Source organism: Aythya marila (genome assembly GCF_965140915.1).
Source record: "Aythya marila genome assembly, chromosome: 12".
NCBI lineage: Eukaryota > Metazoa > Chordata > Aves > Anseriformes > Anatidae > Aythya > Aythya marila.
In genome coordinates this window covers 9,532,627-9,556,350 of record NC_139053.1, presented here as the reverse complement: position 1 = coordinate 9,556,350, position 23,724 = coordinate 9,532,627, and the positions used below count along the sequence as shown (strand labels likewise).

General features: G+C 51.2%; 1 protein-coding gene across 6 annotated transcripts in view; it reads right to left on the bottom strand.

Moving 5' to 3' along the window:
* PLEKHG4 (pleckstrin homology and RhoGEF domain containing G4) overlaps positions 1-23,724 on the bottom strand; it is a 78,307-nt gene that overhangs the window by 23,929 nt on the left and 30,654 nt on the right. For all 6 annotated transcript variants that reach the window (XM_082770152.1, XM_082770148.1, XM_082770147.1 and 3 more), the window contains 6 exons: positions 23,187-23,280; positions 18,775-18,861; positions 16,889-17,005; positions 14,470-14,568; positions 13,358-13,506; positions 1,438-1,576 (listed from right to left, as the gene is read on the bottom strand). In XM_082770152.1, the coding sequence (XP_082626278.1) occupies positions 1,438-1,576; positions 13,358-13,506; positions 14,470-14,568; positions 16,889-17,005; positions 18,775-18,861; positions 23,187-23,280 (685 nt within the window). The remainder of the gene's footprint in view (positions 1-1,437; positions 1,577-13,357; positions 13,507-14,469; positions 14,569-16,888; positions 17,006-18,774; positions 18,862-23,186; positions 23,281-23,724) is intronic.

The following is a 23,724-nucleotide window of genomic DNA, read 5'->3' as shown; positions in this document are numbered from 1 at the left end:
CTGGTCCTAAAAGCAAAGCAGACACAGAACTCCAGCAGGGTAACACCTTCATCTCCACCAGTGAAGGGTTTATAGTTAATTGGCTAGCAAGCTCGTCTGCAATGCTTCAGGAACAGCTGCACCTGCAGGGACAGATCAGCTTCCTGTGTCATCTAAATCCATACCCCAGCTCAGCCCACAGTCACAGATTAATTCCTTTTCTTCTGGACTGGGAAGGGCCCACGGAGCAAGCCCACTGGCACAAGGAGGAGATAGGGGCAGGTCAGGACACACAGTACAGAGGGGCACGCTGCTGCTGCCTAGTGCTCCTGGGCAGGCTTAAAAGCAGGAGCAGCTGCTGCCAGCAGTGCTGCCCAGCATCACCACTGAACTGCAAGGAAAGCAAGCTGGGAGCAGTTTTTTCCCTCCATTCAATCAAAAAAAAAGCTTAGCACAAAGAAGGAACAGGCAGGTAAACTGCCTTTGTGCCTTTTTTTGTTTGTTCGGTATTAGGAACCCGCGCGTTTTACTTTAAGAGAGTCTTTACTAGGTTCTTGCATCACACTTCTAGCCCTGAACACACAGGGCACGGCGCCTGAGTGTCTACCTCCAAATGGGAAAGTCATTAAACTCCTGGATCCACCTCGGCCTGTGAAAACAGGTAGGCTACAGCCTCCTTTGCAAATCCAGTTCTCTCTAGAGAAGAGCCCAGAATCCCAGAAGGACGATGGAGAACTGGGTCCTAGCACTGATCTTTGAGGATAGAGGTTTGTAAGATGAGCTCCAAGCACCACACCATCCTTCAAGCAAACTCGTGTGTGTGTGTGCACATACAATATATAAACACACACACAAGTGATGTATGAAACACTTGGTGGTGGTGAGTTACAGCCCAGGTGACTACAGGACTCCAAAAACTGTAGGGACAGCTCAGGCTTTGGGGAGCAAAGACCTACAACACTGAAAGATTTGATGAGATCCTGTAGGACACTCCAAGAGCCTGAAATTTTGTACAGCTTAAGTTTCTTTATCTACATGGCTTGAAGTTTCAAGGGTCTTTCTGAAAATCAACGCCTGTTTGCTTCCATTATCCCACAGCTGCAGAGAACCAACCCCAGAGTGCAGAGCAGGGAGGGGCAGCTGGAGCAGGGCTGTGGCTCGTTCAGCAGCAGGATGGAGGCTTCAAGTCATACGAAAACCTCACAGATGTTTGTGGGCTTTGACTGATCCGCACCTAGACAGCAGCCAGGAAACTTTTACCTGGCATCAGGAGCCACCAGGCAAACTGTGAGTTGGTTCTCAGCACATCTGAAAACCTATCCCAAATTCCTGTGCTTTAGGAGGGTCTGTGGGCATTGCTCTACACCTCTGCAGGAGGGACCAGCAGGCCCAGTACCTGCTGTGGGACGCACAGAGGGTGGCAGCAGGCAGTGACAGCAGCCGACACGCAGGCCTTACCTCCTTAAAACATTCTTCCACTTTCTCAAACTCCATCACCAGCTCCAGCTCCTGGATGCGTTTGTTGGACAGCATCACCAGGCGGTGCACGCCCTCATCGACTCGATTATAAAACGCACCAGCGGCATCCAGCGAGTCCCTGGAAGGGGGACACAAGCGCGGTCAGGGGTTTTGCATCAGGTCTTTCCCCCAGCACTTCATGCAAACGCGACCTGGCTGAAGGCAGCATTGAGTCGCCCTCTTGGCGGGACAAGTAATGGCCATCTCCATATGGAGAGCAGGAGGAAAATCACGCTGCTCCCCTCACCATTATTGTGATTCACCGCTCAGTGATCCCAGCGCAGACGACCTGGCGGGAGGGACGAGGGCACCTCCTGGCAGCCAGGTGCCTTGCGACACTCGGCTGTCCCGGTCACACCTTCAGAAAGGCCACCCGGCTGTTCATACGCACGGATTGTTGCATCGAAGGGCTTTCACGAAACACAGGCTGGGCAGTTTCAGTTTCTAGAAAAGCAGCTTTTAAATTTGATTTAAATAAGGAAATAAGCGAACACTAGGAAGGAAATCTCTTCCTGACACCCCGCTCGCTCTCAGGGCCTTTCACCAGCCAAACAAACCCACCGGGTGTGCAGGAAAATCTGAAGACAAAGCAGAGCTGCCCGTCCTCCACAGGGCACTGCTCTGACCAGAGCCCAGCAACACCAAGCAGCAGGCTCCTGGCCAGCCTGGCTGCAAAGTGCACGTGGATGAGGACAGAGGGATGGATGCAGGCACTCCTGGAGGCTGCAGCCAAGGACCGAGCACCTGCTTCAGCCCTGGTGAGGCGATGAACGTCAGCGAGTTCCTCCTGGGCCCGTGGAGCGCCTCCAGCACAGCTCTGGGTGAGCTACAGCCAGGATCCAGGAGACAGGCAGACATTCAGGCTTATTCTGCATGTCCCTGAGCTTCCCAGATTTCTCCTGCTTCTGCATTTCCCTTCCTCTTACCAGGAAGGACTCAGTGGGCACCTGCAAAGTCCTACAGCTTCCTTCAGCACTAAGCTCCTCCTGTACTCACCCTAAATCCACTTTCACATTACAATTGTCTTACAACTATCCAGCTTACGAGAGCACGGCTGTTTTCAGTCACATTATTAAAGTTATCCAAAGCACTTGTGAAACAGAGATAGCTAATAAAATTGGGAAAGCTTTGCTAATGGAAATTAATACGTGCCGTTCAGCATTCGGGGTTATTCCTGCCTTAGGCTGCAGGCACCTTGAACCAGTGAGACGCAGCTGAACTTAGTCACAGCCACCCCGCAGCTTTCAGCCAGTGCTCGCCACGAGGCAGCGCAGTGGCCTGGACGATCTCTGCAGAGCAGGAATCCACAAGATTTTTCCATTCAGAATTCCACCCGACGCGCAGCAGCCAACTTCCCAAACCTCAGGCTCTTAGCCTCTTTTGTTTTTCCTCTGCGAAATGCCATTAGACTGAATGAATTTCTCCAAAGCGCAGCCAAAAAAACAAATTGTTTCTGGACTAAGATCAGTGCTACTGCGGCGCGGAGGAGACAGGTTCTCTCCGGCGTGTCTGCAAGCTTCAGCGGAAAGCTACAAGCTGCTAGGCTGCTTCTGTGTTCCCCAAAACCACCCGTAAACAAACAGCGAGGATCTGAGCCTTCTGTTTTGCAATCTTTTCCTAAGGACAGACCCAGGAAACTTGCAGCAGCGGAGCCATAAGCGCTGTCTGAGCTGAGCTCTGGGAAGTTTGTTGACGAGATGGCGAGGTCCCATCAGCAGCAGCGACACGGCGAGGAGAGCTAATGAGAAACAGCTCGGGAGATCGCTGGGAGTTGTACTTGGCAGCTGCATTGATGCTAGGTCCCGGTTTCTGAAGAAGGCTCCAGCAAAACGCAGCATTGATTGCCAGACAGGCAGACACCCTTCGCTCTCGCTCCCAGGGGCCTGAAGTCCCTGCTGGCAGGAGGAAAGCAGCTCACCTACCGAATGCTCTCCCCCCAGCTGGCACCTGCAACTTCAGGCTTCGCAGGCTGCTAAATGCAAGCACGGCGACACGAGATGTTTTTCCAGCCTTTCTCTGAGCTTCCAGAGAGGTCGCTTTGGTGCTGGCACTACTTTGGTGGCACTCGGTGACAAGCTGGATCGATCTGCTACTCTTCTGTAAGAGGAAAGGGTGTGCAAACAGCCCCCAACATAAATCCACGATGAAAAGATGGATGGTTTCAGTATTTAATGAGATATTGCAGGATGGCAACCCTACAATGTAGCTGAAGGACTGAAGCGATGCATCGCAGCCGCCTGTGCTTTCCTGGCCGCATGCACCTTCCTTGACTCAACTGCAGAAACTACCCCAGATGGTTGGCAGCACCAGAAAGAGCCAGGCTCTGCAGGTGTCCCTGAGGCCAAGCCTTCCTTGGGTTTGCAGGAGGCTGTAGGGAAGAACCAAGTTACGGCTTCAAGGTCAGAAGCAAGGACTGAGCCCTCTGAAGCACCCAGTGCAACCCACATCCTGACAAATGTGACTGCACGTCCCAGATCTGCAGATACTCAGCCACCTTTTTGTTATTCCAGCAGATTCAGTAACATTAATACTACTAGAAATGACATTCTGTTTCCACACAGGGAAAAGCTCTGCTTTACTGATCCACAGACCTCTCAAACTCACATGAAGTCAGATTAAAGATGCACTTGGGTGCTTACACTATCATCAGGAACCAGACAGAGAATTCATCTCAGGTTAAGAGGGCTCGAAATGAGCTCATTTCCCCTTGCAAGTCAGGCTGTTCAGGGTATATATTGCTATCTAAAAGCCTTACCATTGTCATTTAAGTCATCTTGTTTTCCGAGAGTCCTTGCAGAAGGCTACTGATACACCTGGAACACAATACAGCACCATGAAGCTGCCCCTACCCTCTCTCCTGCCAGAGCTCTGCAGAGCAACCACACGCAAGACACCCAGAAAAAACCCTTCCAAAAGGCACCTCCAGCCTCGCACCGTTCCTCCTCCTCCTCCGCCGAGCTGCTCCAGCAGCCCAGCTCCTCCATCCTTCGTTGGCAGGTCTGGCGGTGCTGTTCTCCCACGTTGTGCCCCGCTCGGCAGGCAGTCATTAAATCCTCACCGTCTGGTTGTTGGTCTTCCGCTGCATCTCCAAGGTAACTCCATTCATACGCTGTCAGCTCTTGACAGCTCACTTTTAGCTGCCCGACAGGCTCTGCCTAACATCCATCTCGCACTCTTTCACACAGAGGCAAGCACAACCCCTTCCCCATCGTACGCAGCAGGTATGCAAACCGAGGCACACAAAGAATTACAGCCAATGGGGAAGTTTGGGTTTTTTTGGATTCCCTTAAGCACTTCCAGCTCTCACCAAAAGTATCCTTCAGCACCACGCACGTCATCCCAGATCTCTGCCCATCTGTTTACCTACACCCCATTTGCTGATAAACTTTCTAATTTCCTTCCTAAATCACTTCTGGAGCCCCAGTAAACTCAACGATACCTTGCAACCAGGAGCTGCACAGCAAAATTATACCTTGCACACTCAGTTATTTCTTTTTTCAGACACAGTTTTTCCATTCCTGCCCTTCACTGCTTTCAAGGCAGCTTGGAGTGCTGATGCTTTCAAAAGCTTCAAACAAGCACTGAAAACATGGTCGAAGGACCAAAAGCGGCTTCTATCCTGGCACACAAATGGAAACACAGGGATGTTCAGCACCTTGAAGATATTTTAATAGTGGCCTGAGCAGCTCTGAGGAAGAAAAGCAGCGAGTTGTTTGAAGTCAGTGGAAAGTCTTGTCTAAGCTTGGGTACGTTTGGATGCACTGCAGCCTCCCTGTACATGTGAGTGCGGTAATAGGAGTCTTTCGCTGCATTCTTCCATGCTCAAATCATCCGAAGTAATTTTGCAATAGTGCAGATTCAATATAATTTATAGCAAAAAGGAGTAGCTTGATGTCAGTTTATGTTTCCCCAAATCCTGTTTTCATTGGGTAATTATCGTTTCAGTGGAAAAGACTCCAAACATCTTCAGTTTTCTGGAGGAGTGCCAAGCTGTTGTATAATGGCAGGGTAATTTTAAACCTATAATTTAGAAAGCCCATTTCTGTCTGAATCCATCCTTCACAAAAGCTATAGCCTTGGAGAGTTACACTTCAGTTTTCTAAGCAAAATACCTGGTTTGTTTACAGAAACACAAGGCCACAGAGGAGGCATCCAGCAGGCTTGCAAAAGCAGGTGCTGCAGGAGCCGTGCCTCCCAGCTGCAAGCAGAGATCACGGGGAGGGAAGCAGCAGACCCATCGCTGCTCTGCAGCTCTGCCCTTTGATAAACGGCTCTGACCAAGAGAGGAACCAACCTAGAAGGAGGGCTAAAAGCAGAATACATCCTCTGCCTAGCCTTGGTCAGTTTTAAAATGGTAAAAAGTTGTGGATGGAAGGAGCACAGACACTCTGCCTCCTGTTGGTGTGCTGGATGGCGGTTAGGCAGATTTCCTCAGATCAGATTTCCTCAGATCATATCCCTGATCTCTGTAATTTAGGAGAAACACAGCCAGATGTTACACCATTACCTTCATCTAGTCTTCCTCTCCTGGTGCTGAACTCTCCTAGTGGATGTTTTCACAGGCTTTGGAAGAACAGGAATAGGATCTGGCAGCTAGGACATTTAAAGGACGACCTGCTCCAAGGACATCGCCCAGATCATCTGTGCTGATAGCTGGCCTACCAGTCATCGCGCATCCTGAACAACGCTTCAGGAAGAAATTCTTCCGGCTTCACAGGGAAAGTCTCGTGTGCCTGGGGGGTGTTTTGCAGCAACAGAAATGCATTAGAGATTTTCTTGGCCATTAATGCATCCTGGTAGCAACCTACCCGACTGCCGTATTCGTAATCATCCCATAAAATGAGGTCAACCTCAAAGGCAAATTCCTGCTCGTCAGCCTGAAAAGTTCGCAGGCAGCTGAGGTTAAAATTTGGACAAGCCATCATGAAGCTAATGCAGGTATCGCTAAATAAACTGTAATTATTGTCTGCAGCACCCAAATAGTCACGGTGGTTTTCGTTACCTAATTAAGGTATTTGAGCAGCTGGGCGCAGTGCTCAGAACCCCAAAGTGTCCTTAGAAGGGCAGGGCGGTCAAACCCCAAGCTCGGGGCTGCCTGCGGGATGCTTGCTGGTCGCGGTGGGAACAGAGGATTGCTGAGACCACAGCCCCAACCGAATCCCTCCTCGCCAGGCTCCCTGAGCAGCACGTGCACGGGGAGCAACTCAACCAATTAATACAATGCACTGCGTCCCATAACCGCCGAGAGCCCTCTCTGGAGCACAGTTTGGTTAAACGTGTTTGCAGGAGAAATATTCTCTGGAGTCCCTCCAGAGCAATGGGATTGAGGCACACAGGTTAAATAGCCAGGTGTGGTCACCAACTGCTACCTCGGATTCTTCTCCCGGCCTGACTTGCATTCGGTTGCAATCAAACTGTGTTCAGAGTGGTTGAGCATAAACCCCAGTACGGTCTGTAAACCTGACCCGAAGAAACCCAACAAAAAGGCAACAAAGAGCCAACTTCCCGGGGCAGCTCACCCCGCAGTGGAGCCTGTGACAGGACATGGCCACGCTCTTCTGGGACCACCAAGCTTCCAGCTGTGGTCTTCTACCAGCTGGAAACAACTCTTACCTCCAAACCTCACCCCATGTACTCCAACCTGGTAATATCTACACTCGGTATCTGGGTCGACTGTGCTCCTGGAGTTAGGACCTCAAGGGTTTCAAGATGCTCTGCTCAAATTTATGTACCCACTGCGAGCCACGTCCTCCTTTCACACGCTCCCAGTCTTTACAACACAGGTCGTAGCAGTGACTGTGCTATCAACTACCCCGGCAGCAGGAACAGCCACCCCAACTCAGCTGCACACACCACGGTGCTTGCGGGATGGGGTGGGCTGAGCCAGGAATTTCGGGCGGTCCAGCTGACATCCTATACTGGAAACTTTTTGCCATTTTTTCCATCATATTTTTAAACAGATAAAAAAACCTCACAGCATGTCGTTAATTAGCTAATGCCCTGGTGGCGTGACAAAGATCGCAAACAACAAGCAAAACGGGAGTCTTCTGGGTAAAGTCCCACTGAATCCAGGAAGATTCAGGACATAATGTAGTAGAAAACGAACAGCAGAGGGGAAGACGAGAGGGATCCTCTCAGGAAAAGCCTCAAAGAACAATGAAAACTTACCTGAGAAGAGCCCTGCAAGCACCACGAGAGGCTCCACACAGCACTTCGCACACCCAGAACGACAACGGCTCCACGCTCCTTTATGTGCAGAGCAACAAGGTTTGTTTAATGCGAGCGTAAGTGCTTTTTGCCAGGCTAAAAACCACCACGCAAACACAGGGAACAGGTTAGACTGTAAAGAAAATGAATACCAAGCAGCACGGCCTGCGTTTGGATAGAAATGTCGCCGAGCGCTCCTCCCTCTGCCTGACACAAACAAACCCGGCCGTGGATGAGCGCTGCCACCCAGGCACCGCTGAGGGCCAAAGGTTTTGTGTTTGTCAGCATCTTCTGCGGCACCAGCAACAGCGCAGAGGCGTCTCGTGGCAGAGGGCTGCCAAACTCTGAGGCCAGGATTTCAGCGCGGGTTTTTCATCTCACTTCAAGGTACACCCAGAGTTTATTTGAACCTGAAGATGAAGGTTTTCGGAGCAGGCTCCCAAAAGAAATATGCAAAATCTATTTACCATTGAAAGGCGCATCTCGCAGGGCACGGCAGGGGCGTGCACTGTGGAAAAGTGGCAGCATGAAAGGTCCCAAAGCTCCCAGGGTCAACTGTCTTGGAGCATCCGAGGAGCTGCTTCCCACAGGAGTCTTGCCCCACAGACACGAGCTCCTGCAGCACCATGCAGATGTCATTCAGAAGGGGAAGACCAGTGCAGAGGAGCAGGATGGTCCTATTAGCAGCACAAGCTGTGGATGCACTCTGATACGGAGTGTGAAGGAATATCTAAATCCTAATTTCAAAGGCCTCAGGTGGAGCAAAGACCTGGTCACATCTCTTGGTTAGCTGATCCAGCTGGTCCTTACATCCTCCCAAACCTGGAAGGAAATCTCTCTGAAAATGCGTAAGATTTGGAGTTTCTATTCACTGATTTCTGTCTGCAAAATCATGCTGGGTGACAGGAACCACTGCAGGGCTTCTCCACTGCCCAGATGATGCAGGCCCGGCTCTGTCACCACTTAACTGGAACTGCTTCCCTGTCCCGAGCAGTGGAGGAGCAAACACAGGGCGCTGAGACATGGCCACGTGGGGACAGCCAGACCCAAGCAAGCATCGCTCGAGGCAGCCCAGGATCCTCTGCAGGCAGGTTTAAGCACGGTGTTAGCTGCACGGGCAGCCTCTGCTGCTGTAATCAAGTCGGGTTTAGCATCAGGAACCTGGCAGCTGCTGCTCAGGAAGCCGGCTCCGCGCTGCCCATTACCTCTGCTCAGCCCAGGTCCCCACCCAGGGCTCCCATCCAGATCACCGAGCCACACTAAAAATAGCCAGCCGACAGAACCAGCTCTTGGCTCTCCCCACTCCACCCTCAGAGCAGAGGCTAACGACACTGCCTTCGCAAACAAAAGGAGGCTTCTCTCCTCCGTCTATTTATAAGCTGTTTATTCACAGCTTGCAAGCACAAATTCTTTTCAGATGAGAAGCTCGGGGGAAGAGATGATGATTTTTCTGGTTCCGTGCTGCACAGAGCCCAGCACCCAACCTGGCCATGCTTTCACCATCTGAGGTTTTCCTCTTTTCTTTTTTTTTTTTTTCCAGCTCTCGCTACTATTCTTGTGGCCACCTTGCCCACCAGCAGGCAGGACGTGATGCGATTCCACTCTTGGGCCGTGCTAAGTGCAGGTTTGCCAGCAGAGCCATGCACCAGGCGGATTCTGGTTCAACTAGTATAAGGCACCTTTACATTACTAAAAATTGTTTGGATTTCCTTTCCTCCACTTCTGACTCACGGCGTATCGAGAGGACGAAAGGCAGCACTGGACACCTCACCTTGGCAGGCATTCCCAGCTCCTGGCCACACCAGGAGAGCAGCAATAATGAGAACAACAGTGGAAAACGTCTGGCTGAAGACAGTGTAGAAGCTTCTGCCTCACTGCCCAGTCCCCACGCCGACACCTTGCCTTCATAAGAGCTCCCACTGCTGCTGCCCGGCTTTTGGCAGCTTCCCAAGGCTTACGATGGAAGTGTCAGACGAATCTTCAAAATCCACCCCAAAATAAGCGATGTGTTGGTACGCCTTCTACAGCTGGCGGGGTGAGTTGTCTCCAGGCCACAGGGCGGTTGATCGATACGTGAGATATCCCAAGGCCAGAGGCACACCTGCCAGCCAGCCCTACAAAACTTAAAGACTGAGTTCATTAGAGACTTCCTGTCCAAAAATAATAATAAAAAACTATCTATTAACAGCACCGAAGCGGTGGATGTCTCCACGGCATTTGTCCACACTCACCAACAGGAACTTCGGCCAGGCTAATGGCTTGGCACTTCAATCCCCAGGAAGGCTGGCGCAGCAAAACCTGGAACCCTTTCAACTCCTGTGCTAACAGACCCGAAGAAGCTCTGAGCCTTCAGCACAGCAGCTGCTGCGCCACCAAATGTGCTGTGTTTAAACCCTGCCGGCTCCTCTAACAATAAATAAGTGGCAAAGCTGGCTTCAGCAGCCCACCTGCACCATCGGGTGCTGGAGCTACCAGGAGCTATCCTTACAGCACTGAAGGAGGCACCAGAAGGATTCAGGCTCACCGGTACCACACCCCCACCTCGGCCAGGTTCAGCCTGGTCTTCCTGGAGGTGGGACGGTGGCGAGATCCAAACAAAGACTGCTCGGAAAGCCTTTCCCTCTGTGGACCAGCAGCTGGTGAGCAAGGCTTGTCTTTTACAGCACTACTTGATGGGAAAGAGCACGGGGCCTCCAGGTCAGCTCACACCGGGGACAGAGAGCAGTTACCAGCCAAAGCCACCGCCCCGGTGCTGCAGCACCTCTCAGGTGACCCAAAGGCCAGGTCAGACCCGAGCAGCAGCAAGGTCCCAGTGCTCTGCGACACCGAACACTCCAAAGGGCATCCTGGCTCTCCAGGAGGGCAGAGCAGGGATAGATGCCAAAAGCAGCCCCAAGGGAGAAGTTGCATTACTGAAGAATGACTGCACAGAGCAGCCTGCTTGCTTGCCTATTTCAGGATGCTATTTCCAACCTGCAGCTAAGCATTATTTACGTGTTTTCCAACTGGTTTGTACCTCTCTGCTCTTACCACTTCAGGATTTTCTTTTTGCCATGCGAGGCTACAAGCTAGAAGGAAAGTCAGCCTTGAGAGTTGGCAGGACACATCCCCTACAAAAGCAACAAGCAGATCTCTTGTTTCTTCAGTCCCATGGTGATGGTGTAGCTGGGCTTGTCCTTCCCCTCTGTGCCTCCTTCAGAAAAATCATGCTTTTTATTATTAGCCCTGTATTTATTGTTGGTATATTTTAACTAGTCGAAGCTCTAAGACTGCAGAAAACTCCTGCTCTTAAAACTTTTGCCTCTACTTACACGCAATTCTTGCAGATTTTGTCCGTTACCTGTTCAGAGCTGCCCTCACAACTGCAGACTAAGAAGTCTGGGCTGTTGTGACTCTTTGCTTGATCAGGTTTTTGCAACACAAGGGGAAAAAAACACTAAAACAATGTGACGTGATTAACAAAAGCCATAAGGAGGCTCAGAAGGACAAAACCATTTTGCTTTTGTAAATACTTATATTTCAAGTGCCGGGAGGGGGGAGGAGGATTAAAGACCTCAGCACTGATCAAAATTTTACTACTCACAAGCTCAGAAAAGCGATAAACAGGCCCTGCTGAGTGCACAGCCACAGCTGGTTCTGTTCCATTTTCACGTATCAGCACCCAAAGGCTCAGGGTGGACCCACATCCATCAGCACCCACTGCACGCTAGCTTAGGAGGCCAACTGCAGGGCTCTGTTACAACCCTGCTTCGATCCTGTTCGCTAAGGCAGCCAACTCAGGAGCCTTCACAGGGTAACAGAGCCCAGAACCTCTAAATCTGCAAGGCAATTTGGACAGGAGGAGCTAAAGGTGCAATCTGTGGAGGATCTAGAAGTAGCAGTGCCTTACGCAGAGTTCTCTGGCCAAGCCGTGGAGCCTTTCTCCTCGTTGCCAAGGATCTTGGAGCAGCGAAGAGCGAACATCTTTAGCTCTCTGCCCTGAGCATCTGACTTACACAACAAGCAGGCATTTCCTTATTTAAAGCACCGCATGGAATTTAGGATCTGCAACTGTTCCACAGCCTAAAATACGACTACCATTTTCCATCTGCATTCGGTTAAAGCTCCTCAGGCTGGACAGAGCCCCACGTATCCGACCTGCAGCATACACGCTCCATTCACACCGGTAGGCAACGAATACGACCTGAATTAAGGAGGGAAAATGCTACACAGCCTCGGCATGTGCTCAAACACTGCGCAATCAAAGCGCTGTGTGTGTGTGTCCCACCCCTGCCCTCGCTAAGGTAATCAAAGCAGTAAATTATCCTTAGGGGCTCTGTCAGCTCAGGTTTCAAAGTTGATCATTTCCCTGCACAAGAACACAGGTTTAGCTTGAAAACAAAACAAAACATAAAAAGCGAGCGTGTTCTCCCCATTCTCTGAAGACTCTAATTTTAATCAACTCGCAGCAGCTTTAAAGGGAGAGAAAAAAGGCGCACACAAACCACAACAACCTGCATTATGCGTGCTTCTCACACCACGTCAGAATAAAAAGGCTGCATTGTCCCAATTCTGCTCCAAACTGCATCAAGAGCACTCAAACATTTCAGCAAAAGAAGTGAGCCCTCGCGGCTTGCCAGAGCTGCTGGCAGGAGTCACAGCAGGCAGGGAAACGGAAGGGTGACACCGCTGGGCCCCTGGCTCCCCTCGCACTCAGCCCCAAAATGCCAACCCCGGCCTCCCAGCGACAGGCAGCGACTCGCACCCTCATCCACTTGGATTTTCAGAGAGAAACCTTCTTTTCCCTACACTCTGGAGACACCCTGCAAGCTGCTTTCTTATCTTCCCTCTGTTCCCTTCTTTAAACCCCTCAGCTTGTGATGGCAACAGAGAATTTAATGAGGGCCAGGCTGCAGATGCACGGGGCCATCCCTCGCTGCCCAGCCGTGCGCTGTGCCCCCGCCGTACCCACGCAGCAGCACTTATCTCCCTCCCGCTGGGGCTGGAAGCTCCTGGGTGCAAGGGCTGCCCTGCTGTTTGCACAGCACATAGCACGGAGGCCTTCACACGCTGATAGGCTTCAGGTGTTTTAGCAGTACAAACAGGAGTTGTGCAACGCCCCGGGGATTTCAAACAGCTGGCCTCTCTCACTCCCCCCCGCTTCTCATACCAATTCTGCAAACGGGCAGAGAATATTTGCTGTGCAAACCGCACCAATGTGTGAAGAGATCAGCGCTTGCTGGAGCCAGAAAGCATTCCTCGCAGTCAAGGTCCTTGGAAATCCCCTTACATAAGGAGGGCCTTGGCAAATCGCACCCTGATAACGCCTCGGACCCAAAGGCTGATCACCGGCATCGTCAAGGCAGCCTTTGTGCTTCAGGGGTGCACAAAGCATCCGGCCCCCTCCTCGCTACGGGAGGTTTGGCTTGGAAAGAGAACTTAAACGACCATCTAAATGAACCCAGCCAGGAAGGGATGAATTTTTAGCCTGAGGAAAGAGCAGCCAGGATAAGCGTACAATTCATTATGCTCTTCGCTTTTGCTGTTTCCAGCAGAAGTCCTCTCTACACACGAAACCACACTGGCCTGCACCAAGGATGGGGCACGGCCAGGCTGCCCCTGCCTGCTCTCTGCTCACCTCCTGCTCCTCCTCTCCCACCCCGCTGGGGCTCACCTGTAGTCGCGGGTGAGGGTGACACAAGATTCCTCCTTCCTCAGCCTGGCCAGGAGCGCTCCACCCTCCAGCTGCAGCCGGACCAGCCGCGCGTCTTCCAGAACGTTCTTCATCAGCTGCCTGTAATTCCTCAGTAGCACAGCCGCCTCCTGCAGGGATCGTAAGAGTGAGATGAGCGGTCACGGCAACGTACGGGCAATGAGGGAACAGGGAAAAAAAACAACAGGGCACAGCCCAACCCAAACCACATCTCACCTTGTCCCACCCTAGGACAGAGGGAGCTTGGTTCCCAGGGCTGTTTCTCTCAAGCCTGCCAAGTTCTAAGTGATAAAGCATTCCTTATGCCCTCAATACTTTGCCCACCAGGCTAAAATTGAAACCAAACTCCTAACGTGCTCCATTCGCTGGGCACAGAATCATTATTTTCAGCCTCATGTTCCACTCACAGCTAGCTCCTGCTCTTCTTAGAGCCAGACCTGCACGGCACAAGCTGCGGGACAGGATGTACCCAAAGGGTTGGTGGATGCGCCCATGTACCCAGGAGGGCCCGGAGAGGCTTCCCAAAAAGGGATGACGTGTTTGCAACAACGCCGGCTTGGTCTCTGCGCCTTCCTCTTGCCCCCTTCCAAATTTCTCTTCTAGAGGCAGCAAAGCCAGAGCCACAGCACAGCCTTGGCCATGCGAGCTAACCCGAGGTGGCTGCTCAGTACTAGAGCCACCAAGGCAGTGGCAGCTGCAGAGCTGCACAGAACGCTTCACATCCACCCTGCCAACGTAAATCATCTTGCCTTGCCCCTAACTGACACAGTTAACTGCATCGCTGAAGTTCGCTGGCAAACACAGCAGATTTCTCTGCCCCTTTTCTGAAACCAGCTTACGGCTCTCTCTGGTGTTTCTGTTGCCTGTTAATGTTATTTTTTCCTCTACAAAATACTCATCTCTTACGTCTCTTCTTTTTTCCTCCTTTCCCTCCCCCTCCTCTGACGTCTCTCTACACAGCACGCAATCCAATCCAGCAGCAACGAGCACAACTCAAGAGGAGATCTCTTGGGTTGACACCGAGGGGTCAAAGAACCAGCTCCTCCACGCAGCAGCGTGTTCTGCATGCTTACCTCAGCTCTTTCTGGTAGTTTTCCAGATTCCACTTTGTGAATGGCTCCCTGGAGGAAGGCATAAGCCCCTTGGCATCCTTGTAGCAAGTGTTCCAGTTTCTACAAGAGGAAAGGACCAAGGCAGAGATCATTGTCTCACAGCTGATGAGAAAGCCACCTTCTCAGCTCGCAGAAGGTTAAAAGGACAGAAATCAAGACAGGATCAAACGTGTTAACCCAGGGGTTCAATTATACCCCTGGTGAAGCTGTATCATCAGCAAAAAGAAGCCCAGGAGCCATCACAGGCTTCAGATGCATCACTCTATACCAAGTCCTCTGTACAGACCTTACAAACTCACCACGGCATGTCTGGGCCATGCTTTTAAAGAAAAGAAAATCAGTACAATTATGTCCCACATTCTTCTATGATTAGCATTTCTTGTAACTTTCCACTCAGATGAATCACTATGAGTGCAGTTTGGAGGAGCAAAACTTAGAACGAGTACAATTTCTATACTTTAAATCATTCCTCTTCATATTAAAAGTAGTGTAAATTAAAGGTTAGGAAACTGGAAAGCTTCCACAATTAGAGCACCTTAAACTAGTAGCAAATCTGAAGTCCCTCCTCTCTGAGGGAAAAAACCACCAACCACAATTTCACACACAGGGGAGGAGGCTACTTTTCTAAACAGTCACTGATAAAGACTCCCAAATGCCACCCTCTAGCCACTGTAATCAGGGAAGGGAGGAAGAGCTATTCAAAAAAATAAGGAAAAAAAAAAAAGAAAAAGCTTCGGTTTGAATCTTTACTGAATTTAACTCCCTCTTTGGAGTGCTGGAACAGCCCCAGAGGGGACGGATTAGCAGGCAGGATGCAGGTGAGATCGCTGAGGCAGGAAATAAATCTGTTTGCCACACAGCTGCAGATCTAAAAGGGGTTGAGCATATGGGTCATTATCAAGTGCAGTGCATTACACAAACAGGCAACCCAAACAGACCCATCCCTACACCAACTCCCTTCGGTAACATTTTGCACAGTAAAACGTAAGGCATAGAAACAAGGGGGAGTCTGGTGTCATGCTCCTGCCTTCCAGAATTATCCTTTTGCCCAGGCTGAGCACCTCAGCTCTCAAGCTTTTCTCAACCCTGTCCAAAAACCGAATCCATGTCCTGCTGCAAAGCTTCCTTGCTGCCAAACAAACCTCTGATTCAAGCCAAGGCACCAAAATCAGGCTTCTGTGTTTCTGTTGCATCAGCACGGGTTCGGTGCTTTTTAGATGCGAGTTTTTAAAAAAATGGGTTCTGAAACAAGTTGGAGAAGATAAGTTAACATGTGGCACATGCTGAGCCTGATTGCCAAAGCTTTCCACCAGCAACACAACAGAGTTGTATCAGCGACACCACAACCTGCTCCGAATGCTGCGCCACGCAGCGCCCTGCGCAGCGAGCTCGGAATGGTTTGGAAGCAGAGGTGGCGGCTCTGTCATCCGGCGGGGCGAGCAAGTCAAACGCCAACGTGAAGACAGCCAATTTGTGCGCGGATTTACCGAGCTTTAATCCCGTCTCATCTCCGCGTGCCAAATCATGTCTCAGTACAGCTTGTAAAGATTCAACAAGCACACGAGCCGCAGGACTTATGCACCCTCCGCAGCAAGGGCGCACGCGGGGCTGGTGCTGGCGCCACAGCTGCTACTTTTGCAGCCTCCTGGCAGTCTGCACACCCCCTGCTGCACGGCCAGCAACATCTGCAGCCCTGCCAAATATCATCAGCGCAGCCTTGGTGGCTGCAGCACCCTTTGCTGGGGCTCCCTCCCTTGCAGACTGCGTCTGGGTGCTGCAGTTTCAGCCCCTCTGTCCCTGAGGCTTAACCTGGGTCGCCTCAAATGTTTCCACAGGGAGGTCAAACAGGATCGTGGTGCCAAGGCACACTCACAGCAGCGAAACAGAGCACCCCAAGGCTGGATCTTCTCTGTCTTTTTACTTTAGATGTTTTCTAAACAGTTCAAATTTGATGACAACTTTGGTAAACAAGTGAACAAAGGAGGAAAGAGATGTTCCTGTAAGCATCTGAAATGATTATCGGGAGCTTCCAAGTTTGACTCCCACCTGGATGGCAGTTTTCCCCAGGTAGCTCGGTGTTGTCTGGAGAACCTGCCTGCAACCCAACAAGATCTAACCATTTTTTATTATTTTTGAGTTCTTGATGATTGGGTACTGACATCTCCTGAGATTAGCACAAGAAGCGTCTGCCCTTAAGCCTCAAAGTTTAAGTAAAGTGCCACAAACAACAAAGCAGGATGCTGTTCCTTCTTTCCCTTCAAATATGGTCAAACCTGAATTAATGCACTGTCTTTTCATGCTTGTAGGCCTGGTTGTTGACAGGCTCCTCTCTTACCGTGCCATTCCTTCCCTCAGACACCAGAGAACACATCCCACTTACCATGCGGAAGCTTAACCAGTCCCGGTGGCAGTAAGGGAAGGTCCCATCCAGTTCCAGCGGCAGCTGGGAGCTGTCTATGTGCTTATGGAGGGATTTCATGGAGGTGAGAATCTCAAACTGCATGGGAACAGAAGGAATAAAAGCACATCGGCGTTAGAGAAAAGGGCAGTGAGTGTTGGCACGGAGGAGGGGAAGGTTAACGAGAGACGGAGTTTTTTTTTCCTTTATTTATCTTGCATAGAAACAAGGCACACTGTGTGTATCTGGAATATGAAGGAAAAAAACATCAATTCAATCTTCGAGCAGTTTGCTGCGCAGCTTTGTGGGCGAACCCTGAGGGAACGCAGGCCACAACACGTTGTTTTACCAAGCAGAACATCTGTGATGGAAGTCTGGCAGCAGCCAGCCTTTGCTGGAGCCAATACCTCCAAGTCTAAGCAGAGCAACTCCCTCCCATGCTCGCACGCTGGGTTGTGATTTGCATTTGTTTGGAGAGCCTGAGAGGTTAAATCCAGCCCCCAGCTTCTCCATCTCGCTTCCTGGAAAACCTCTGAGGTCTCCCTCTCGGAGAGCAGACTCTGCCCTACCCTCAGCTCTCCAGGCACCACAGCAGCTCTTCGCTCCAAGTCTTTCCTAGATTTTGACACTGATAACTCGCCTTCTGCGAGCCTGTAGCACCTCACCAGAGCACGCTAGAGAAGCAGACAAGTGCTCCTGAAGGTATGTGGAAGCCAGCCCAGACACCAGGAGCTCAGGTGCAGACATTTAACCCCACACATACCCTGTGAAGTTTTCACCTCCTTATGAAATAGCGAGGATGCTTCCAATTCCTCCCCGTGTGACTTTATCAGCCTTTGCCGTTTCCTCCTACACACTTTGGAGCTGTTCAGCGCTTTTAAATAACGCCTCCTGGAGCTCTGCCTGCATGCACACACCTGCACACCCCCTGTGCACTTCAAATTCTTTCACATGGGGGAAATGAGGAAGCGGACGAGGAGTGTTTACTGTTTGTTAGCCTTTCAGGGCAGCACACCACACGCAAACACGACGCTATTCCCAACGTTTTCATCCACAGGGAGGGCCTGGCTACTCTGAAACCTACAGGATTTTGTGGCAGGCACGGAATTTCAGTCCAGTCCTGCAGCTCCTAACAGGCTTGGTGCAGAGGGAGATGACTAAGAAGCAGCCTGATGCTCTGCTCACTCACCACAGACAATGAGAGGCTGAAAGCCTGCGTTTCGTGTACAGCTGCGGAACACCAAGGCAGGTTTCCTTCTAGTGGGGGTGTTTGGTGCTGCTGAGATCAGCCTCCCCCCTCCGTTAGCACCTTCTGTTCGTCTTCCCAAACCTTTTCAGCTGCAAAGGGAACCTGATACACACACACTTCTCCTCTTCCCCCTCCTGCAGAAGTCTCTCAGCAGCTACGAGGAGAGGGAATGTGAGCTAGGCAAAAGCCTGCGAAGCAACAAGCACCTTCACAGGATGGAGCCCCGGATTTAGCGGAATGGGATCTCCTCCTGACCAACTATTTTCTCCCTTGTTAACAGAAGAGCATGCAAATCATCTGCATTAGTGGTGCAGGACTCCTCCATGCCCCCAGCACACCCCCTGCGTCTCAAGGGCCCCAGCAGCCTGCCATAATTACGGCACACACGTCGGTGATGGACTCAACGATAAGCACAGCCTGACAGAGATATGTTCAGCTCGCATAAACTTTACAACCCTATAAATACCACACCCGTAATAGACCACAACCATAAAATAAAGAGAACTACAGAGATTTCATGTGAGAATAAACATGTGTGAGTGGACAGAGAACTCGCTGCCTGGAGTTAAACAGGAAATCAACGGCTCCCCAGCAAGCCCTGGACAAACGTTTCCATTACCTGTCCCGCTGCCGGCTTCTCCACCCGAAAAGTCAGATCTCTTTCAACCAGAAGCAGTACTCCATGAATACAGTGAGGATCCATGTCCTGAAAGAGAACAGAGTGCAAAACCATCACCTATCCATCCGGGATGCTAAGGAGAACGTACCGTATCAGCTTTGTACAAGAGATTTTATCCTTCAAAGGTGTTGGGGAAGCCTGGAAGGCAGTCACCAGGAACAGGGGAGGCCATTCTGCAGAGCACCAGTGCTATGTCCTGAAGGTAGTTTGCTTCAGATCAACTAGTAATGCAATATTTAAGGAAGCAATGAAAGAGGTCAGGTCCTGGCTACACTAAAAAAATGCAGCCTTATACACCGGGACGTGTCGGGGGAGGAAAAAAAAATAACTAAAAGGAATTATGTGCAACGTCCAAGTTTTTTCTTGATAATTTCCCTGGTCGTTTCTCCTAACCGAAAGGAAGCTTTTTCCATGCAGTGCCAAAAAATGTCATCTCCTCTTTACTCACTGCCAGCTCACAATCAAGGACTCGCATCCTGTTGCTAGCGTTAAACCAACAGAAATTCCTATCTGGACATCCCAAGGGACGTCTGGCAGCTGTAGCTCAAACTCTGCGATCCAGGATCAACTCTCCAATTACAGAAGCACTCTACAGGGAAGCAAGAAACAGGCAGAGAGCAACAGCAGGAACAGGGAAACGTAGCAGGAGCATTCAGACCACGGCAACAGGGCCCACGAGACACACAATGCCTGGAGCTGGGCAGCAAGGAGAAGCTGTCACTCCGTGTGATTAACTAAGAGCCACCCCATCTAAATGTCTCCAAGATGTCTTTTGCCTCTGCAAAGATCTCAGAACCTGTCCAGCAACAAATCCTTCTTGGTATCGCTCGAGCTGTAGGAAACCTGCACCATGGCAAAAAGGGAGCCCTGATTAAATAAATGTTCTAGCACAGAGGCAGGTGTCTATCGCCCCGCAGAGCCTGAGCTGCCCAGCGTGGCAATTAAGAAACAACGCCAGCACAACCCAATCCTGCAAGCACGGGCAGCAGCAGAGGTTGCAGAGCAAAGGAGAAGACGTTTCTCTGTAGTGCTAAGAGAGGATCCTTTTGAACAGGCAGGAAAAAGTCCCGGCTTGGAACACCTCCCCAAACAGGCAGAGGTTTCTCAGCCGTCTCAACTCCCTTTCATTCACACTTTCACTGTTATTTGAACACTGATCAAAAGGCCAAAAAGAATGTATTGCATAATTAGGCTGAATTAGGTAAAGACTAAAGCTCATCTGAAGAGAGCATGGGGAGACATTGCAGCTGTGTGAGCAGCACTGAATTTGCCTAAAAGTACAGTAGGATGCAGCTCTAAATTTGTCTGCTCAAAAGTACCGAAGGATGAAAACCAGCCACAGTGCCAAGCCAGGTCATGACTCTAAAAATTAAAGAAATTTATTATTTCACAATCCCTCTTATATTCCAGCAGTCATGGGATGTGCAATCGGAGAGAGGATAAAGGTAGCGATGGTGTAACAGGGTTACCGCAGCCAAACACTCATTTGCTTGTTTGTTGCTGCTGAAAATAGCAACTGAAAAACCATTCACAAGTTGAGCTGTCAGGGGAGAAGCCTGACAAGCTTTCCAGTCCAAGAGAAAGAAATATTTCCAGAAAAGTGAGGTATTTTTCACCATATTTGTTCTTTAAACGGCTGAAGAAAAGCCAGACTCATCCAGCCCTGAGGGATCCACCCGGGTGGACTCGAACAGTTCACAGAAGCTCTCTGGGACGCAGGCAGAGCTGGAAGCAGCAGGATGCTACCTGCAGCAGCTTTCCTGCAGGTTTTTGCCCAATCTCTTGCCTCCTCTGCTAACAAGACCAGAGCATTGGGAGCTTCCTGGTCTTTAACACCAGACCAAGGTCCTCTGTACTGCTGAAGCAACAGGGCTTGGAAACACATCCCTCGAGAGCAAGGAGCACACAGAAATTTCCTGCTTTGAACTGCTACTGTACCCTTGGCTTCACGAACAGGCTTCTCCCCTCTGGTCCAGCACACAGACGCAGCAGGGTTAAGCTTCACACTGATGCACAAATCCTGCTCCAAAGCATCATTATGCAGCTTCCCACAGGAACAGGCACGATCTGTTCTTGCAGCACGTACGCGCTGCGCGCTTCCCTCCTCCTCCTCCGTGCAGAGCTGCCGGAGCAGCTCCTAATTCTTCTCAGGTTAGCTGCAGCACTTTGTTCTGCCTCTGCTCCCAGTGCTCTCCGGGACAGAAAGACTGCCAGAAGTGCCCATATCCGAAAGAGGATGGGGAGGAAAGTCATGCAGAAGACAACTGAAGGCAAAGAGGGTGAGAAGCTTTCACCAGCTTACGAGGTGGCTCTCCCGGCGCTGTAGGAAAGCTGCCTGCAGGCACCAGGAGGTATCTATGGGCACTTAAAAACTCTATTCGTGCGTTTATTCCAGAAAGATGGAAAATGGAAGAGGTGCTTCCTCAGCCTGACAGATACTGACCCAGAAACCTGTGGGATGAAAGACTTCCCTCCCCAGGGAGGCTCTGTAGGGTTAACAGACCCGAGAGCTGCAGCAGAAAGGGACTTGGCATTAGGTCATCTGATCGGTGCTTATCCACTGTGGAGTGCTCCTCACTGCTGAGTCAAGAGGAAAACATCCCTTCAGAACTGAAGGAGCAACCCTGGATCTCCACACCGAACAGATTCCACCCACATTTTCACAGCAGGCTTCACAAAAGCCAGGTGAATAAAATCCTGTTGAAGCAGAGAGCAGAGCAGCAGAGAAATGAGCTCTCCAGGGGCAGTCTGCCAGGGATCAGAGATGTGTCAGGGATCAGAAAGGACCCCAAGGAGACATCTGTTCTGAGACCCTACAAGCACAGCACATTGACTGCGATCCCATATCCACTGCCCAGCGAACCTGGCTGCTCTCTAGAAAGCTTAGCTGCCTCGTAGTACTTACAGTCAGTTCCCTACACTTTTCTGCCCTTATTTCAGAGCAGGGGAGAGCAGTGTCGTGGGAACACAGGGGCAGACCAGGAGTAAGTGCTCAGGATCCCCAAACGGCTCAGCGGAGCCAGGGGATTACCCCGGTGCCACAAGCAGGTGATGAGCCAGCCCAACAGGTCCTGTGTGCAGCCTGCCAGAGAGGCAGGGCAAGGAGCAGCACACCACAAGCAGAGTCATCAGCCTCCGTCAGTCGCTGTTACCTGCAGCTCTAGCAACCCGTCTTGCAGCACATTACTCCCTGCTAACTAACTGTTGCTCTACCCCGTGCTCGGAGCCAACCTGCCGTCATGGCAGGATATTGCACAGGCAGTGAAAAACAAAAAAAAAAAAAAAAAGCTTTTCCTCCCTCCCCGTTTCAGATGGGAAGCTCAGCGCTCGGAGCTCTTTATTCCTGCCGCTCTACGAGACCAAGGACCCAGCAGTGGTCCGAAAGCACACTTTGTTTTAATACCTTGCTGATTTCCAACTCACCCCCCTAAAACACAACCTTGCAACCTACGTGGAAATGCTCAGAAGCCTGAGCAAGCCCACTGCCACGTGGGCACAGCATAAAAGAGAAGATGCACGCCTGGCACCTCTGCAGGACTGAGCAGGCAGCAGATAACTCCTTGCCCCCAGAGAGCGAGCGCACTGATACAGCTCCCAGCTCCACCCAGCCCAGGAAGCAGCAGGACAGAGCTCTGACTCAGCCCCAGCTCTCAGATGTGGCACCGAAGCACATAAACCAGAGACACCAGCCTCATTAAAACGTCGCCCCGTTCCAGTTTGCAGAGCTTGAGCCCTGGGAGACCTGAGCTCTGATTTAAAAGGAACACCTGCTTCAACAGGATTAGTCATCGCTGCAACCCAGCATCTCCTCTGGCTTTCTAATAACAGCAGCCAGAAGTGATCTGGGAGCAGGGGCAACGCAACCCACTCGTTTTCCCAGTGATTGATAGAAAGCCTTTGACCTGGAGCAGTCTAGAGTTACAGCACGTCCGATTCCCATCGCTCAGCAGCAGCCACATCACCAGCTGCATGTGCTCTTCCACCTGGCCTGACAAGCGGTGCCCTTCCCCTCCCTCTGCAGTGCTGCTCCTCCTCCCTTCCCTGCGGCAGCAACAATCCCTGCGTATTTCACGCGGCCTCTCCACGCACAATTCGTGAGAGCATTTCAACTTGGGAACAGTTCTCAGCAGAGATGGAAGCCACATTGGATGGGTGTTCTCTGATTTCCTTGATTTTTTTTTTGCTTTGGCTGCAGCCTGGCGAGCCCAGCTCGTCCTCCTAAGACAGGGTTGGGTGCCTGACTCCACCTCCCAGAGCCAGCTGGCAGATGGAGACGCACAGCAGTCGGAGGTGGAACATCCAACCGAGACAGCAAGCCCAGTTGTGTTCCTTTGTCCCAGCCCAAGGCTCACCTGCAAGATGCTGAAGGCCTTGAAGAGCGCAGGCACCGGCGAGCAGCGACGAGCATCCACAAGGACAGTCAGACCCAAAGCCTGGCACTCGGGTCTGCAAGGACAGAGAAAAAGAGGGAACGTTGGTCAACAGAAGTCAACCAGACTTCCACAACCCTTGCAGATCCTCCCTCCCTCTCAGCTTGGGGGCCTGGCCTTCCAGCACCACGTCACAAGGCTGCAACATGGAGCTGCTGCACGACTGCATCACAGCTCTCAGATTTAGCTCTCTGAGCTAACAAAGAACAGCAACAACGGGTCGGGTCCGTGGCAATGCACAAAACCATCCAGAACACACCTAACTCCATCCACACGCGCGCAAGGTGCACACACAATAGCCAACATGCTTGCTGAGCACAAGGCAGCTCACCCAGCAGGAGATCCCCACCTGTACCATTTTGGCACTGCCTGGAGCAGCTTCCTGGGCCAACAGGACCCGGATCCATTCCCCGCCGCAGCTCCCACACCCCACAAGACAAGCAGATGTGGCAGCAGCTCC